Consider the following 16,872-nt stretch of genomic DNA (forward strand, 5'->3'; position numbering starts at 1 on the left):
TCCTCAAAATATTTCTACAAAGAAGTCTTCTTGTACACCTGAACTTAAGACACCTGAATCTAAGAGGTTATTACCATGTTCTGTAAATTGTAAATCCCCACCCCTAAAGTCTGCAATTCTGATTGTCCTGCTGAAGAATCTGCTGTCCTAGTTGTAATATTTAAAACATGTCTGTTTTCTGAAATATATAAATACACGTTTTTTTTTAACATTTTTATTGGAGTATAATTGCTTTACAATGGTGTGTTAGTTTCTGCTGTATAACAAAGTGAATCACCTATACATATACATATATCCCCATATCTCCTCCCTCTTGCGTCTCCCTCCCAGCCCCCCATCCCACCCCTCTAGATGGTCACAAAGCACTGAGCTGATCTCCCTGTGCTATGCGGCTGCTTCCCACTAGCTATCTATTTTACATTTGGTAGTATGTATAAGTCCACGCCATTCTCTCACTTCGTCCCAGCTCACATCAGAGTTTTTTGAACCAGAAAAAAGAGTTTTGGAATTTTCTTCTCTCTTTATGCATAAAAGAATGATAAATCTCATGCCTTTGCTGGAGTCCTGCTTCAAATACAGAGTTGAGAGCTTTGTCTCATTTAAGTCAGCACACAGGCCTGGTTAAAGCATCAAACCCTCTATCTCTTTCAGGCCGGCACAGGTCACTCCTGACAATCATGAAGTAGAGGGCATCTGAAACAGATGAGGCACTGCATATTGAAAGCATTCACATGAACACAAATTGATGAACTTCCAAAGTAAATACTGAATATCTCTAATGGGCCAGACGGGGAGGCGACAAAAAGAATAAGACACAAGCCCTCACAAGTAGCCTGAGATCGTCCCCAGAAGACACACAATCACCACCCAACAGGATCAGTGTGGTGAGAGGGCTAGAGACAGAAGGCTGTGGGTGGAGTGAGGAGAGAGAGCCAAGAGCCTGTACAGTCAGAGTAGGTTTCATCTACGAGATGCCACCTGAGCTGGGGCTTGAAAGTGAAAGAGGAGAGGGAAGAGCACCAAGGAATGAAGAAAGGGGGTGAGTATTCATCTCACATGATTAGAAGTGCAGCATGATCAATTTGTTATTTGTAAAGATCACTCTGGAGGGCGATGAGGAAGGCAGTACTGGAATTAGAGGCCCCAGATAGGAGGCTAATAAACAACATTCATTTAATATATACTGATTAAGTATCTCCTGTGTGCCCAGGCACCATGCTAGGTTCTGCCTAGAGGAGAATAAAGGCAAGCAAATAGGCAGCAACCAACTGGCACCATGTCCAGTGCCGTGCCCAGGAAATTAGAGGGCACAGCTAGAAGCAGCATCTCCTCAGACCTGAGAAGCCTGGATTGCAGAAATCCGGCTGAAACATACTTGGTGCAAAAAGGTAAAAGAATGACAGATTTGAAGGATATTCAGGAGGTAGAACCAACCAGCTGATGCTACCGGGACCCCACATATACCCCTCACTGTTCCCATGCGCCATACAGCTTGCCACGGCAAACATCTCTGAGACTTTACCTGAGGACACTCATGTTTGGCTTGCACGAGAGGCAGGCCCGGAAGCACCAGGGAGTTAGCACGCCTGGGAGTGGTCCTCCACCAACATCAGATAGAAGTCGGTGGGACAACTCTGAGTGCCTTACGCAGAGGACCCGGACGGACCGAGTCCCAGCTGCCCGCACTGGTAACGTGCTCGTTAACGCACCTTGTCCTGGCTCCCCTCCCTTCCCTGTCTCACTTCCCCATTCTCCTAACAGTGCTTCCTGGAATCACCCCCCAAATAAACTACTTGCACTCAAATCCTTGTCTCAGAGTCCACTTTGGGGAACCTACCCTAAAACAAACAGAAAAAAACTTAGTGAAAAGATTAGATGGTAAAAATGAGGACTCAATATGAGGCTATGAGATTTCTAATTTGGGAGACGCTGACGCCATCAACTGAGATAAAGACTCTTCAGGATAGGAAGAGGGGTAGATTTGGGGTGGGGGGCGAGGACAGGATAAGTTTGGAAAGACTGACCTTCAGGTGCCCAAGGGACTGTTATCTCAAAATTCCCTGAGTACAAGGTTAAGACTCTTGACTTTGAAAAAAGTGAAACCGAGCAGAAAAGGGACTACACAAGAGGAGAAACCACCAGAAATGAATGTCACTTCTCCCTAAAGGGTAATTACGGTATCTTCCTTTGACCTAAGAGAATACAAAGCCCTAGCTATCTCTTCCAGCCGCTTTCTGTATTCTAGCTTCTCATAGTTGGAGGGACTCACTCCTTTAAAACCATACATCACTCCCCACCAACAGCCAGCAATGGCAGCTGTAGAATCACTGTCTCCACCGTGGAAAAAGGCTCGGTGGGCAAGCTCCTCCCAGGAGTCTCCTGCAGCCAGGATGGCATCGTAGGCAATCATGGGGGCATCGTGTCCACTGCTGCCGCCCCAGCCAGAGTAGCTCACGGAGGTGTAGAACTCATCCCTCTCCTTCACATCAAAGGGCTTGGGGAAGGTAGGGGCTGATCTGCCATCCCAAATCCCTCTGAGTTTTAGGTACTTTTTCCATTGGTCTTGGAAGTAAGACCTGTAGGAAGGAAAAAAATCTACAGTCAATTGAAAAAATGAAGTCAAAAGCCATTAGGAAAGGTACCAGATAGATGCGCGAGCAGGGAAAGCTCCAAGATGACTTCAACTTCTGGTACTAAAATCATATGGTATAAAAAAATCAAAATGAGCTCTAAGTGACATTCATTCAATACATTTTTGCTAAGGAATGATATAAATAAGGCATTGATACCTGTTGCTACATAAAGAAGATATACAGCAAGTTAAAGGTGAGAAATAAAGCCTTGTTTTTCCTGAGTTGAGAATCATGGCAAGTGTCAACTTTCAAGGGTGAACTTTATGTATTTAGCCTGTCATTATATATTTTATTTTATTATTTACTTTATATTATTTTCTTAACAAAAATTGTACATATTCAAGGTTGTACGACATGATGATTTGATATACATATACATAATGAAATGATCACTACCATCAACCTAATTAACACATCATCTCCTTATACGGTTACTATTTTTTTTAAGAGAGAACTTTGGAACATCATGACCATGGGTGATTTCATTAGAAAGCCTCTGGACCTTTTTATTCTAAGAAAGGGAATGTGAAATGAATTCAAAAAAAGGGGAAGATGTGGCCTTACCACTTATTAATTAGCTGGTGGAAAAACCTATCTCTAGATCATTTTAGCCAAGGATTTCACAGTATTATTTGTGTGTCAAGACAACACGGAGAAAACAAGTTCCAGGAAATAAGCAGGGAAGTTCATCTCAGTAAAGAATAGCCATAGGGACTTCCCTGGTGGTCCGGTGGTTAAGGCTCTGCGCTTCCACTGCAGGGGGCATGGGTTCGATCCCTGGTCAGGGAACTGAGATCCCGCATGCCACGCGGTGTGGCCAGAAAAAAAAAAAGAACAGCCACAAAAACTATAGAGAACAGGATCCCTACGCATGAGGGAAGCAGTGTAGCTGCCTTACTCCCTGAGGTCTTCACTTGGCGACTTGGTGGACACCACCACTGGGACTGTACTTGAAATCCTTAGCAGGTGGGTGGGGAGGCAGCTGGATGCGGTGGACGACAGAACTGGATGGTGAGAACCAGGATGGTTGCTCTGATCTCTGAGTTTTAGGCATACACATGCACGCATGTGCGCACACAGATTCAACCATCTTCTAGCAGGAGCGTGCACCTACAAACTTACCAATGTTGCAGATTCTGCTCCACGAAGTAGCCTGATTGGACAATGTACTTTTTAGCTTCCAGTAGCACCTCCATCAGTCCTTTTCCCCACTGCTGGGGAGGCTTGCCATTCACAGCATAGGCTGTAAAAAGAGCAGACACAAGGGCTCCCAGGAAGCCTGTGGGATGGTGGTGGGTCATCCGGCCACTCTCGATGCTCGCCTGGATCAGGGTGTCCAGCTGGCTGTGGTGAGGGAACCGGAGACCGATGCACATGGCCCGCACGGCAGCCCCGCAGCCACCCTCGTGGCTGTTAAAGGGAATCCTCCAGCCATCGGCTTTGTCTGGCTCCAGCAGCATGGCGTTCTGCATTGAGGCGCCCCCTGGGGAGAGTCCGGTAGGGCATGGGGTCAGTGTACCGAAGCGAAGGCCCCGCAGGATGAGAGAACCAAGCCCCGTCTCCAACTTTCCTTGATGGAACGGGAAAGCCGAAAAGTATGATGATGAATGTCCCCAAACTCCAAACCCCAAACCCCAGGGCAACATTGTGCCTTACTTACACCAGAGTACTTATACTAGACGCCCCTGGGTTTATGGAGCGGGGAGCTTTTCATCAGGAGGTGTTATTGGCTGAACTGTATTCCCCAAAATTCATATGTTGAAGCCCTAACCCCTAGTACTTCGGAATGTGACTGTATCTGGAGATAGGGCAGAGGTGATGAAGTTAAAATGAGAATGTTAGGGTGGGCCCTAATTCAGTCTGATCAGTGTCCTAATAAGCAGAGGAAATTTGGAGACACAAAGAGACACCAGGAATGTGTGCTGTGAGAGGGCACAGCTAGAAGGAAACTGTCTGCAAGCCAAAGAGAAAGGTCTCCTTCAGAAGAAATGAAATCGACACCTTGATCTCAGACTTCTGGCTTCCAAAACAGTGAGAAAATAAATGTCCGTTGTTTAAGCCAGCTGGTCTGTGGTATTTTGTTACAGTAGGTCAAGCTAACTAATACAGGAGGAGCTAGGGGAAAGGCGATTCACATCAGCTGGTGGCCCAAGTGGCTGTAAAAAGTTCCCAAAGTGAGCAGGAACCACCTGTGAGCAACCTGGAACCAGAAAAGGGGACTCTACACAACCTTTTCCAGTCTTCTTTAAAAAGAAAAAAAAATTTCTTTATTAAAGAAAGCTCAGAAGCTACAAATAAGTAAAATGAAAATAAGAAACTATAAATACCCCTATCACCCAGATACAATGATTAACATCTTTGTGTATATTCTTCCAGACCTCTCCCAACAGAGATATACATATATACTTTTAATGAAAATGGGTTCAGAAATGAAATTGAGTTATTTATAGTGAGGTGGATGGACCTAGAGTCTGTCATACAGAGTGAAGTAAGTCAGAAAGAGAAAAACAAATACCGTATGCTAACACATATATATGGAATCTAAAAAAAAAAAAAAAAAAGGTTATGAAGAACCTAGGGGCAGGAAGGGAATAAAGATGCAGACCTACTAGGGAATGGACTTGAGGACATGGGGAGGGGGAAGGGTAAGCTGGGACAAAGTGATAGAGTGGCATGGACATATATACACTACCAAATGTAAAATAGATAGCTAGTGGGAAGCAACCGCATAGCACAGGGAGATCAGGTCTGTGCTTTGTGACCACCTAGAAGGGTGGGATAGGGAGGGTGGGAGGGAGGGAGACGCAAGAGGGAAGAGATATGGGGACATATGTATATGTATAGCTGATTCACTTTGTTATAAAGCAGAAACTAACACACCATTGGAAAGCAATTATACTCCAATAAAGATGTTTAAAAAAAAAAAAAGAAAATGGGTTCATAAGATACATAGTGTTTTGTAACCTAATTTTTTTTACTTAATATACAATATCTTTCCATATTGGTAAATATTTATCTGCATAATTTAAATGGCTGCAGATGTGTCACCATAATTAAATAAATTACAGAACATTCAGGTTGTTTCTATTTCTGTCACAACTATAAAAACTAATGTTTCCTTGATATTTAAATCTCATTCAACATTTTTAATGATTTCCTTGGGCCTGTTTTATTCTCCACTTGCCCAGGACCTCCACTGGCTGCTCTCACCTGGCGCCCGGCCGTTCATGTCTCCCATGCAGTCTTGGTAATGCTTAGCAAGGATGGAATACAGGTGAGCCAAGTCCGAGACTTTGCCGGCTTCCAGGAGAGCGTCTGCCGTGGCCAGGTGCATCACCGTGTCATCACTGACTCTCCACCTCTCCACATCTATGGCATCCAAGCCACCAAGCTGGGCCAGCTGCCTGTGAATCTTTTCCCCATTCCGGAGGAACTCCCACTTCCCGTTGAAGTACCCCAAGGCATCTCCAGCTGCACTCAGCACCATGGCTGCCACATACTTCTTGATCAGTTCCCCGCTCATGGTGAGGCTGTCTCTGGGGGAATATAAAGACACACGGGATGGGGAGAAAAAAAAAATCAGGAAAAATAATAGCCCTATCTACATTTTACTGAGCACTCACATCTTGCAGGCACAGTATTAAGGACATCTCATTTAATCCTCACAACTGCTCTATGGGGAGTGGAATAGACCCATTTTACAGATGAGTAAATCAGCCACGCAGTATCATAAATGTTATGTGACTTATCTTAGGTCACAGAGCTAATTAATGGCAGGGCTGGCATTCCAACTTAGATCCATCTGACTCCAAACCCCCAATTTAACTACGATTCCATCTTTGCCTCTCCGTGAGTGGCAAGCCCATTAAATTCTGCAAGTCAAACCAAGCTTGTCATTTTCTCTTTTTGGTTTGAATTTGGCCTTGGAATGCATCCCTCCTTTACTTAAACATTAACACTTTCCATTGGTATCACAATACACTGTTTGCAAAGCACCCGCACATCCTGCCTCATAAGTAGGCCCGGATTACAGCATGCACTTCACAGATATTGCAGCACTATTTACAATAGCCAGGTCATGGAAGCAACCTAAATGCCTATCGACAGACGAATGGATAAAGAAGATGTGGTACATATATACAATGGAATATTAGCCATAAAAAGGAACGAAATTGGGTCATTTGTGGAGACGTGGATGGATCTAGAGACTGTCATACAGAGTGAAGTAGGTCAGAAAGAGAAAAACAAATATCGTATATTAATGCATATATGTGGAACCTAGAAAAATGGTACAGATGAACTGGTTTGCAGGGCAGAAATAGAGACACAGATGTAGAGAACAAACGTATGGACACCAAGGGGGGAAAGCGGCGGGGGGGTGGGGGGGTGGGGTGATGAATTGGGCTATTGGGATTGACATGTATACACTGATGTGTAAAAAACTGATGACTAATAGGAACCTGTTGTATAAAAAAAAAAAAAAATTCCAAAAAAAAAAAAAAAAAGAAAGCAGGGTCAGAGAGGGTAAATTCACAGAAGCAACAAATGGAGGCACTGGGACCCAAATCTTCTGATCCTGGGCCCTTGCCTCAGCACAGACCTACTTACCTTGAGCAACCTCTTTGTGCTTCACCCTCTACATCTGTAAAGTGGTGGCAAAAACAGTAACAACCTCGTGGGTTTGTTATGAGGAGTAAGTGAATTAATTTTTATAAAGCACCTAGAACAGTGCTTCGCACATAGTAAGCAGTATTTTCATTATTCATACACAACCAGGGAAAATGATTTTTCTATTAATTGAACTAGAAGACCGTACTTTCTCCCACAACCTTCCTTTCAACAGCAATATTTACATTTTGTTTTCCTTCTAAATGATTGAGTTCTAGAGTCCTGGGGTCTCAGCTAACACTCTCTCCATGAATCTGATCCCCAGTAAAGTGCTGGTTTCCCTGTCGGTGCGTTTCCAGTTCCCCACTGTGCCCCATAGCCTGCAGCGTTCACCTCCAAAGCCCTCCACTGTCTGCTCCCACTCTATCAGCCACTCTACTGGCCCTGGCCAGGAGAACACTTTCAAACGCCGGTGGCCCAGCTCACCCTCCCCTCAGCTCAAGTTCTTTCCCCATCCAAGATGCCTTCCCCTCCTCCTCTTCCCTAAAATCTATTTACTCAGGGTTAAGTTCAAGTCCTTGGGCTTCCAAGAGTCCTTCTGCAGCTGCACTGCTGTGGGCCAGGAAATACAGACTGGCAAGCACCTGAGAAAAATGATGACAGACTGAGCAGACCACTACTGAGTTACTGATCATGCTGAGTTTCCTGGTTCCCAAAGACTATTTGTAAAACATTACTTACATATTTTATTGTTTATAAATGATGCTTAGGAACTGGCGTTCTGGGCTGATAGTCCTGGCTCTGCCCAGAATCAGGTGTGTGATTGTGGACAAGCCACCCATCCTGGATCTCAACTTTCCCATGGTAAATTGGATTGCGGGGCAGGAGGGGAGCTACCGAGGCAGCCTGGGCTCCTGTCTCTGCGCTGAGTGCTTCAGAGACCAAGCTTAGTTGGCTTCTGAAGACCAATCTTTAACCCCCTGTACCCTCTTCCAAAGTCCTCAGCTTCTTTTCTGTAATTCCTCTGGCTCCACCCGAATGTGTTTTTGTGAGTTTCGAGTGAGGCTGGGGGCGATGACCACCTCGTTCTGTGGGAAATTTCCTTTAGCTTTTACACCGTACTGCTCTGGCCTCCCGCTCTCAGAACGCCGATATTCTCTAAACTCCTCTAACTTTTACAGTTTATAGTCTCATCCCCGAACTATAAATTCACAACTGAGATCTGGGCAGCTGCTTCCCGGCAGTCCTCTGCTATTTTGCGGGGGGCGGGGGGGGGAAGAAGCAGGCGAGTGGGGAACAGGTCCAGGCCCGACAAGGGGTGCGGGGTGGCCCCCGGGTCACCGCGGGGAAGGAGCGCGCGGGGGACGCGGGCGAGGAGGGTGGGGAGGAGGGGCGGGCGGCACTGGTCGCCGGCAGGCGAGGAGCGCGGGTGTGGGAGCCGACGGCGGGGAGGGGTACCTGCTGGCCGCGAGGAGGGCACGGCGCGCGGGCTCAGGGCGGGGCCGGGCGCGGGGAAGTCTGGGTGCGAGGAGGCCCAGGGCGGACCCCGCCGCCGCGTCCGCGGACCACGCCCAGGTTCAACGGAGTGGAACGATTGCCGGGCGCCGCTTTCGGCTCGGGCGAGGCGCGGAGCCTTCAGCGCCCGGGTCGGGTGGCGGGACCCGCGTCACCGGCGCCCTCAGTTCCGGAGGGCGCCGGGGAGCGCCAGGCGCCGCGAAATGGCGCTGCTCCGCTCCCCACCCCCACCCCCCGCTTTTGAGAGACTGTTGGGGACTCACTTGTGATCTCGGCCTTTCCTCCAGTCCAGCTCCTCTGGGCAGTAAACAGCATGTGGCCCCTGACTCGGAAAAGGGTGTTTAGTGTGTGCGCGGCCTTTGTCACGGTCTGGGCTCCTCGCGCATAAAATGGGACAATAATAGTACCTACCTCTTAGGTTGGTTGTTAGAATTAATTAATTTTAACTCTTGTCATTTATTTGGTTGCAGAATAGAATTTTTTCATCCTGATAGCAAAGAAAAGCAAAGAAAAACTAAGTATTTTTGTCTGAATAAATAATATCATCTGAAAAATATTAGAATCACCATATGCAAGTATTCTGTATACTTCTCAAGAATTTTGATTTGCTGTGCTTATCTTTCTTGCTACAGGCATTAAACACCTACTGTGTACCAGGTGGATGCTAGGTCCTGGCACAGCCCTGCTCTCATGGACTGCACCCAGCTGAGTGATCTCATCTTAGCCTGTTGATTTGTTTGTTTTTTAATAAAATGTTCCTTTTTTATGATAAAAAATAATGCATACTTCCAGTAGAAAAGTTGAGAAAACTTTTAGAAGTCTCTCTTAAAAAACACATCTCTCAGGGACTTTCCTGGTGGTGCAGTGCTTAAGAATCCACCTGCCGATGCAGGGGACACGGGTTGGAGCCCTGGTCCGGGAAGATCCCACACGCCAGGGAGCAACTACACCCGTGAGCCACAACTACTGAGCCCGCGTGCCGTAACTACTGAAGCCCACGTGCCTAGAGCCTGTGCTCCACAACAAGAGAAGCCACCACAGTGAGAAGCCCTCGCACCACAACAAAGAGTAGCCCCTGCTCGCCGCAACTAGAGAAAAGCCCGCGTGCAGCAACAAAGACCCAACGCAGCCAAAACTAAATAAATAAATAAAATAAATAAATAAATAAAAATTCTCATGTGTTCACAAAGATAAATGTTTCTGGATTTCTTTGCAGAATTGTTTCTCATAGCAGAAAATTGGAAATAACCTCAATCTCTGTTTAGAGTGGAGAATGAGTTTCCTTCTCCTAAATTAGGGCATAATTATGAATAAATTATTCATAATTATGAATTATTATAATTACCTTTCCAAAAAGGTAGACATTTAAATCAGTAGACTTTGGGTAAATAATCAGGCTCACAAGGGAAGAGCTTGCAGACATTTCGTTAAGTAAAAAAATTAAGTTTTCGAGTGAGTAATATACATGGTCTTATTTATGTAAGAAAAAAGAGCTCTGTGTGTGTGTGTGCATGTGTGAGTGTATGTAAAATGACTGAAAGAATACATGTCACACTGTTAGTAATGATTATAATTACCTCTCAGGAGGCTAATGGGAGAGTTTGCTGGGAGTAGGGAGAGAGAGAAAGGGAAATTTTTCACATTAAGAATTTTTATTTTACATGTAGAAAGAAAGTTTAGAAAGCACAGAAGAAAAAACACATTCCACCACTCAGATTTTAAATACTTACAATCTTTATTTTATGCACATTAAAAAAAAAATCGGGTCATTCTGTATATACAATTTTATATCCTTTTTTTTTAACCACTGAGCTTCACATTGTAAGCATTTCTCTGTGTCATTTGTGATAGTATCATTACTATAATTGAATCCAAATGTTCAGATAAGGTAATGCCTCTAGGGTAAACTCCCTTTCACATTGATAACCAAGAAATATGAGGCTCTGATGTTCAGTTCCTCTCCAACCATACCATGGCCAAGGCTAGTTCAACAGAAGGAAAACAGAAGCATAGATAACTGAAAAACAGGGGATTAAACAAATCTTTGCCACTTCATGGGCCTGAATGTGTAATACCATGCCACCATGCCTCATTAAATCATGAGAGCTAAAATTAAAAAAAAAAAGATAGAGCTAACAGGAAATGGTTAATAGACAGGGCCCCTTGAACTCTGCAGCAAACACAAAATAACAAAAAGTTTCAAAGGAAAAACGTACCACAGAATAGGACCACAATACACATCTGTTAAAATGATTTAAAGTGGGTAAAAAATGAAGTAGAGGCTTTTTAGAAGAAAACAGAAGAAAGCTAGTCCAGGAGAAATAGGAAGCCAAAAGCGGCTGTTCACATACATATCCTGTATCATGAACTCACTTCAGAAGACTTAGTGAGCATCTGTGATGGTTAATTTTATGTATCAACTTGCATAGGAAATAGTACCCAGATATTTGGTCAAACATTTTCTAGATGTTTCTGTGAAGATATTTTTAAGATGAGATTAACATTGAAATCAGTAGACATGAAGCCAGCTGATTATCTTCCATATAAGTGGGCCTTACCCATTCAGTTGAAGGCCTTAATAGAAAAAAGACTGCTCTCACCCAATGAAGAAGAAATTCTACCAGCAGACTGTCTTCAGGTGGAGCTGCTACTTCAACTCCTCTTAACCTGCGTCTGCAGCCTGCTGGCCTATCCGGCAGATTTTGGACTTGCCAACCTCCACAATCTCATGAGCCAATTCTTTAAAATCAATCTCTCTCTCTTTCCATATATGTATTGGTCCTGTTTCTCTGGAGAACCCTGACTAATACGGCATATAAAATGTGCTAGACGCTTTGCTAGGCACTCCATGCAGCTACTGAGGTAGGGCAAGAATCACACAAATAGAGGAGACTTCGTAGGGTGTAATGACATTAGGCCACGAGCACTGTGACAAAGGAGAATGTTCAAGGTACAAGGTGGGCAAATATGAGAGAGACATTATCAGCTTACAGCGTTCACAGAGGCATCTAGAGAAAATTATGTCTGGGCTAATTTTTAAAGAACAATTAAAAGACAAACTAAAATTTCCAGAAGCCCAGAAATAACCGGAGCAGCCAGTGCACAAGAGAAGCAAAGATTTTTAAAAAATAGTAAAAGTAAAAGCAAAGATTCAAGTTTAGGTTGACATTTCCTCCCCAGTAATGCACGGCTGCTCGGTGCCACCTCAGTCCTGAGGCGTGAGTTATTTTCCAGTCGGACCTGTCACTGGGTTATGAGAGCGGTCACGGTCTTAAGCTTTCTCCTTTCCGTCTTACTGAATCATTTCCAAGCACATCTTCCGTAAGATTGAGCACCAGCTTTGCACAATGGAAATCAGGTATCTGCTTGAAGGATTTTAAAGAAGGCTAGGAAAAAACTTGAAGATCAGCTTATCAACAGGCTCTCTGGCCAATAGTCCCAAAGTACTTTTTTTTTTTTTTTAATAAATTTATTTATTTATTTATTTATTTTTGGCTGTGTTGGGTCTTCGTTTCTGCGCGAGGGCTTTCTCCAGTTGTGGCGAGCGGGGGCCACTCTTCATCGCGGTGCGCGGGCCTCTCACTGTCGCGGCCTCTCTTGTTGCGGAGCACAGGCTCCAGTCGCGCAGGCTCAGTAGTTGTGGCTCACGGGCCTAGCTGCTCCGCGGCATGTGGGATCTTCCCAGATCAGGGCTCGAACCCGTGTGCCCTGCATTGGCAGGCAGATTCTCAACCACTGCGCCACCAGGGAAGCCCGCAAAGTACTTTTTAAAAAGAGAATCCATATGTACATAAGAGCAAAGTTTAAATCACAAAATGTTAGCGTCAGAAGGGATATTTGCACAACCTGTTACTTTATAGTGAGGAAACTGAGGCCCAACGAAGTGAAGAGAGTTCCTTAGGGTCACACAAGCAGAGGGAAGTAGGCCTGGAGTCCACCGTCTCTGAACTCTCAGTCCAGGACTTCTTCCATTCTCTGTACTGCCATTTACACAAACTTTGAAATGATATGATAGACTAAACCCTGAGTTCATTAACGCTCTGAACCTCCTGAATCTGATTTTTAAAATATTTCATGCTCCTTCCAAAAGAGGCCTCTGCTTTACGACAGTGTAAAAGTAGCATTTAAAGAAAGGTCTAAGATATGTGCTGTAATTCTAATAAGCAGGCAGTAATCAAATATGGCAGAGGGTGGGGATGGGAACACTGAGTGGAGAGATAAGTGGATACAAATTGGTGTTTTAAGAGCTGGCAGTGGCTTCTATCCTTCTAAGCAGAACAGAAAGAGACCTGGGGAAGTCCATGTTCCTGCCTGCCCCTCTTCCCCCATGTCCCCGAGTGCTCTAGCTTGCTTCTGTAAGTTGTTTTTTTCCCAGCCTTTGATCTGGAGACCCACGTAGATTTTAAAACCTTCTTTGGTACATTTTCTACCAGATGGCCTCCACTGCTCTGCTTCTCCCAGTCCTGCTGGGATTTCCGACAGGGAGGGGAGCTCAGCTGGTCAGCCGAGTCCCCACGCTCCCCTTCCCGGCTTTGCAATGGACCTTTGGTGCTCCTGGCCACAGGTTCATCCTAAAGGAACTTCACTGCCCACAAGACTGGCTCTCAGTGGGTGAAAATATAGCTTCCAGGAAATGGAAAGTAACTACTCCTTAAACCAAAAACCTGGGGAGCCTTGCTAAAGTTCCCTGCCTGTGCCCCCTGCCCCCCTACCCCCTACCCCTCCCTCCCCCACTCCCTCCCTCCCCACTCCTCCTCCACTCCCTCCCTTCCCACCCCTCCCCACCCTCCCCTCCCCCTCCCCACTCCTCCCCCCCTCACTCCCTCCCCACCCCCACCCTTCCCCCACTCCCTCCCTCCCCACCCCTCCCCCCACCCCCAGCCTCTGCTCCACAACCCCTCCATCGGGTCAGCCTAGGCTAACCTACCTGAATCCACTCTCATTTTTGTTTCTAGAAGAATCCTTGGGACTATGGGTAAAGAAAAACCTAGTCAGGGGACACTTAGGTGCTCTCAGATTTTTAGCCCTCTCCTCCTCCCTCTGATGAGGTGTCAGTTCCCTCATCCTTGGTCTCTGGCGTTCATTCCTAAAACTGCTCTTTGGAGAGAACTGAAGTTTGGGGTGGGGAATCTAAAAAGAGTGAGAGTGAAACCAAGACTTCACAGAGGAAGCCGGTTTAGGCAGGTTTCCTAGTAGTGACAGCCACTGGAGAGTCCCTCAGCCTCCCCCTGTGGACACCGGCAAAATCAGTTCCAGGATCGGGAGGGAGTCAGTGTGAGGGTGCTGTTAAGGCCCTTCACTCCATCAAATTCTGCTCTTCACGGGGCAGTCCTTGTAATACATTGGGCTGCAAATGGCCAGATTTCTTCTCCTATTCAAATAGCAGCTAAATGTGTCTGTGCAACGTATACTTTAAATGTTGCTCTTTCTGGGAAGAGTTGATGAGAGATAAATTCCCCCTTTCCACTAAAGCCATGCAATTTCTCTTTAATTTTATGCATGGAATTAGACTACTCCCCTACCCCCCTTTTTTTGAAATATGGAGACCATGACCTTTTGTTAAAGATTGTTTTTCCCCTAGATTACTTTGTCACTAAGAAACAAAGGGCAGCTATCTATTTCACTTTTCAGGAAAATATGCAAGAAAGAAGAAAGAGGAGGCGAGGGAGGAGAAGGGGAAGAGGAAGGGGAAGAAGAAAGAAGGAGGAGAGTAAAGGAAGGTGGTTACTTCGTCTAAGGGGTGGTTAAATAGTTTAGTGTGTTTAAGCAGTAAACACCCTACTGTTCAATCTTTAATGGGCTGTTCACTTGTCTCTTCAGCTTTCATTTATTCAAGATTGATTTCATGACAGCTACACTGTCCCATTATGAAAGCACCAAAATCATCTCTGTATTCTTCTACTGCCAGATGGTTGGCTCCTTACTGTTTCTTGGGGAACAAGGAAAACGAAATACAAACTGAAAAAAGTATGACTTTTGTAACTTTGCCAGCAGCCCTAATGGACAGTGTGGGTAGGGGGATAGCAGGCAATGTCTGTGGTAACTCAATCCCCAGAATCCTAGAATCACAAACTGCCAGGATTCCAGGGCAGGCCCCTACCCTCAGGCAGAGAAGCCCAAATGCTGATGGATACAGGGTTTGTCTCTTCTCTTAAAGGATCAAGTAATAAAACACTGCAACTTCCTCTGAAATTTGCCCTTTCCAGTTTCATCACAAAAAAACAAAAACAAAAACAAATAAAACTTCCTTAAACACAACCAAAATATCACCGGCTTCAATTTAAGATTATTTTCTCTAGTTTGGTCATCCACAGAAGTAAAGGGCATTTACATCCATTAAAAGCTCAAGGCAGTGAAAGATCATTATCAAGAACCTCAAAACCCCTTGGCCAGTCTTAAAGATATCTCAGCTCTCCTTTGATTGCTCTTTTCTCTGAATTACCCAGTTTAACATCTGTTTTATTATTGCTTGTTACTTTTTTCTGGATCCATTTCTACATTTAGTTTGAAATCAAATGTTATATTTCAATAAGGATCTGGGCTCATGTTGAAAGATAACAAAGATAATTCCCGGCCATGGTATGTCTTATTTCCACTCATACCTCCCAATATTTTGTTGCCATTTTCACCATCCTGCAGCCTCAGATTTGGCCGGTTGCCCTGATCTTTTCCTGCGATTGCTTGTTTCTTTTTCTTAGGGTCTGTCCATCTTGTTCTTCTCTCTCTCCCATTCTGTTCACCTTTGCATCCATAGTGCTTGATACAGTTCTAGGCACACAGTAGGCACTCAGTAAATTAGGGGGGATTGGCTAGATGTGACAAAGGAGTGGTACAGACATTAGGAGCTCAGAGAGGGGGAAGAGCAGATGGGGATTAAAAGAGTCAAAGAGAGCTTATTGAGGAAGTGACATTTGGTATGCTCCTTTATGGAAGGAAGATGTTTGGATGGGCAGAGAGGATGGGGAAAGGCGGTGTAGGAATTATGGTAGAGTCAAGGTTTTCAGGCACAGAGTAGAGTGCCAAATGCAGGAGGGAGAGAGGCAGTGGGCAATAGGGAAAGAGCCCTCCGTTTAGATCAGGGTTAGCTCTGAATGTCCACTTCTCTTTCCGTTTTAAGAATTCTGGTGATTTCCATCTCAGAGAACCAGAAAGAATGTGAGCGCGTACAAAGAAGAGGTGACCGCTCTCACACTGGTGGCTTTTTCCACCAGCTTTAACAGACTGTGGCACCACACGGGAGCACCGTGGTCTTAAAGCCCAGGTCTGGCCACCCCATTCTGGGTGCAGGCTACATAGATGGGTTTGAATGAAGCTGAGAAAGGAGTCACAGGGGCTCCACTGAGAGGCTGAAAGTCACTGCAACAACACTCCAGCTCCATAGCAGAAATCAGGGTGTTTGTTGCCAGGTGGGTGCCCTGGGGGACTGACCTGAAACAGAGGTCAGAAAGCTTCTTGTGACTCTTCACTGCTGGGATTGCAGCCAGTCTTGTTAAAAAAAAACAAAAACACAACTTCCTGAAAATTTTTGTTAATGCAAAAATGGGTTTGTTTCTTTGGCAACAGAGAGTCCACTGTGGGAAAGGGGTTTTCTCAGCACCTAAGCTGTCCTAGCACCTTGGACCCTGAGTACGCAATATGCAAAGACTTTGCAGTAGCCCTGGGGTCCAGCCTGACCCTGCCCCGTGGCACAGTTTTAGCTCAGCCTGGCTTTTATCAGCTTGAGGAGAGTGAAACAGCTCTAAGGTCGAGAGAGGAAAGATTGAATCACCATTTTACAAAGATCACCCTGTTCAGGGGCAAAACCAAGCGTATTGTATTTACCTTATTCATATATCATGTCTCCTATCGTTTTCTTTTTTTCCTCTAAATTGACTCACCTTTTTACTTCTACACATTTATTTTAGATGGGAAACCATTGTATCTCTACCATATAAGTATCCCTCCTACGTTAGCCTAGATTCTCCAGAAAGCAAAGTTAGTTACAAAGCCCTAGATTGCTGGGAATGTAAGTCCAGTGGTGCAGGACAGGGGAATTGAAACAGGGAAGGAAGAAAAGCCAGTCCAATGGTGTCTTACCGCGTTGGCCTCTGCTGCAGGCAACTGGTACTCCATCCCA

At 45.2% G+C, this 16,872-nt stretch overlaps 1 protein-coding gene across 4 annotated transcripts; it reads right to left on the reverse strand.

The window, feature by feature from the left end:
* Positions 1 to 248: 248 nt before the first annotated feature.
* Positions 249 to 9,108, reverse strand: ADPRH (ADP-ribosylarginine hydrolase). 4 transcript variants are annotated; one of them, XM_068546688.1, is made up of 4 exons: positions 9,020 to 9,108; positions 5,844 to 6,169; positions 3,756 to 4,116; positions 249 to 2,576 (listed from the first exon to the last, which is right to left on the reverse strand). In XM_068546688.1, exons 2-4 carry the CDS (start codon positions 6,154 to 6,156, stop codon positions 2,162 to 2,164), a joined length of 1,089 nt encoding a protein of 362 aa, XP_068402789.1. In that variant the 5' UTR covers positions 6,157 to 6,169; positions 9,020 to 9,108; the 3' UTR covers positions 249 to 2,161. The 4 variants fall into 4 exon arrangements, with proteins under 4 accessions (XP_068402789.1, XP_068402786.1, XP_068402788.1 ...); XM_068546685.1 differs by lacking the exon at positions 9,020 to 9,108 and adding an exon at positions 8,700 to 8,947; XM_068546687.1 differs by lacking the exon at positions 9,020 to 9,108 and adding an exon at positions 7,983 to 8,639.
* Between the last annotated feature and the right edge of the window lie 7,764 nt (positions 9,109 to 16,872).

This window comes from Eschrichtius robustus, chromosome 6, assembly GCF_028021215.1.
Source record: "Eschrichtius robustus isolate mEscRob2 chromosome 6, mEscRob2.pri, whole genome shotgun sequence".
Classification (NCBI taxonomy): Eukaryota; Metazoa; Chordata; class Mammalia; order Artiodactyla; family Eschrichtiidae; genus Eschrichtius; species Eschrichtius robustus.

Coding starts and splice junctions, on each gene's coding strand:
- ADPRH (XM_068546688.1), bottom strand. CDS start 6,156: ATGAGCGGGGAACTGATCAAGAAGTATGTGGCAGCCATGGTGCTGAGT. Junction 4,117..5,843: donor CATGAACGGCCGGGCGCCAG/GTGAGAGCAGCC, acceptor GACTCTCCCCAG/GGGGCGCCTCAATGCAGAAC. Junction 2,577..3,755: donor GAGCAGAATCTGCAACATTG/GTAAGTTTGTAG, acceptor TCCTTCCTACAG/GTCTTACTTCCAAGACCAAT.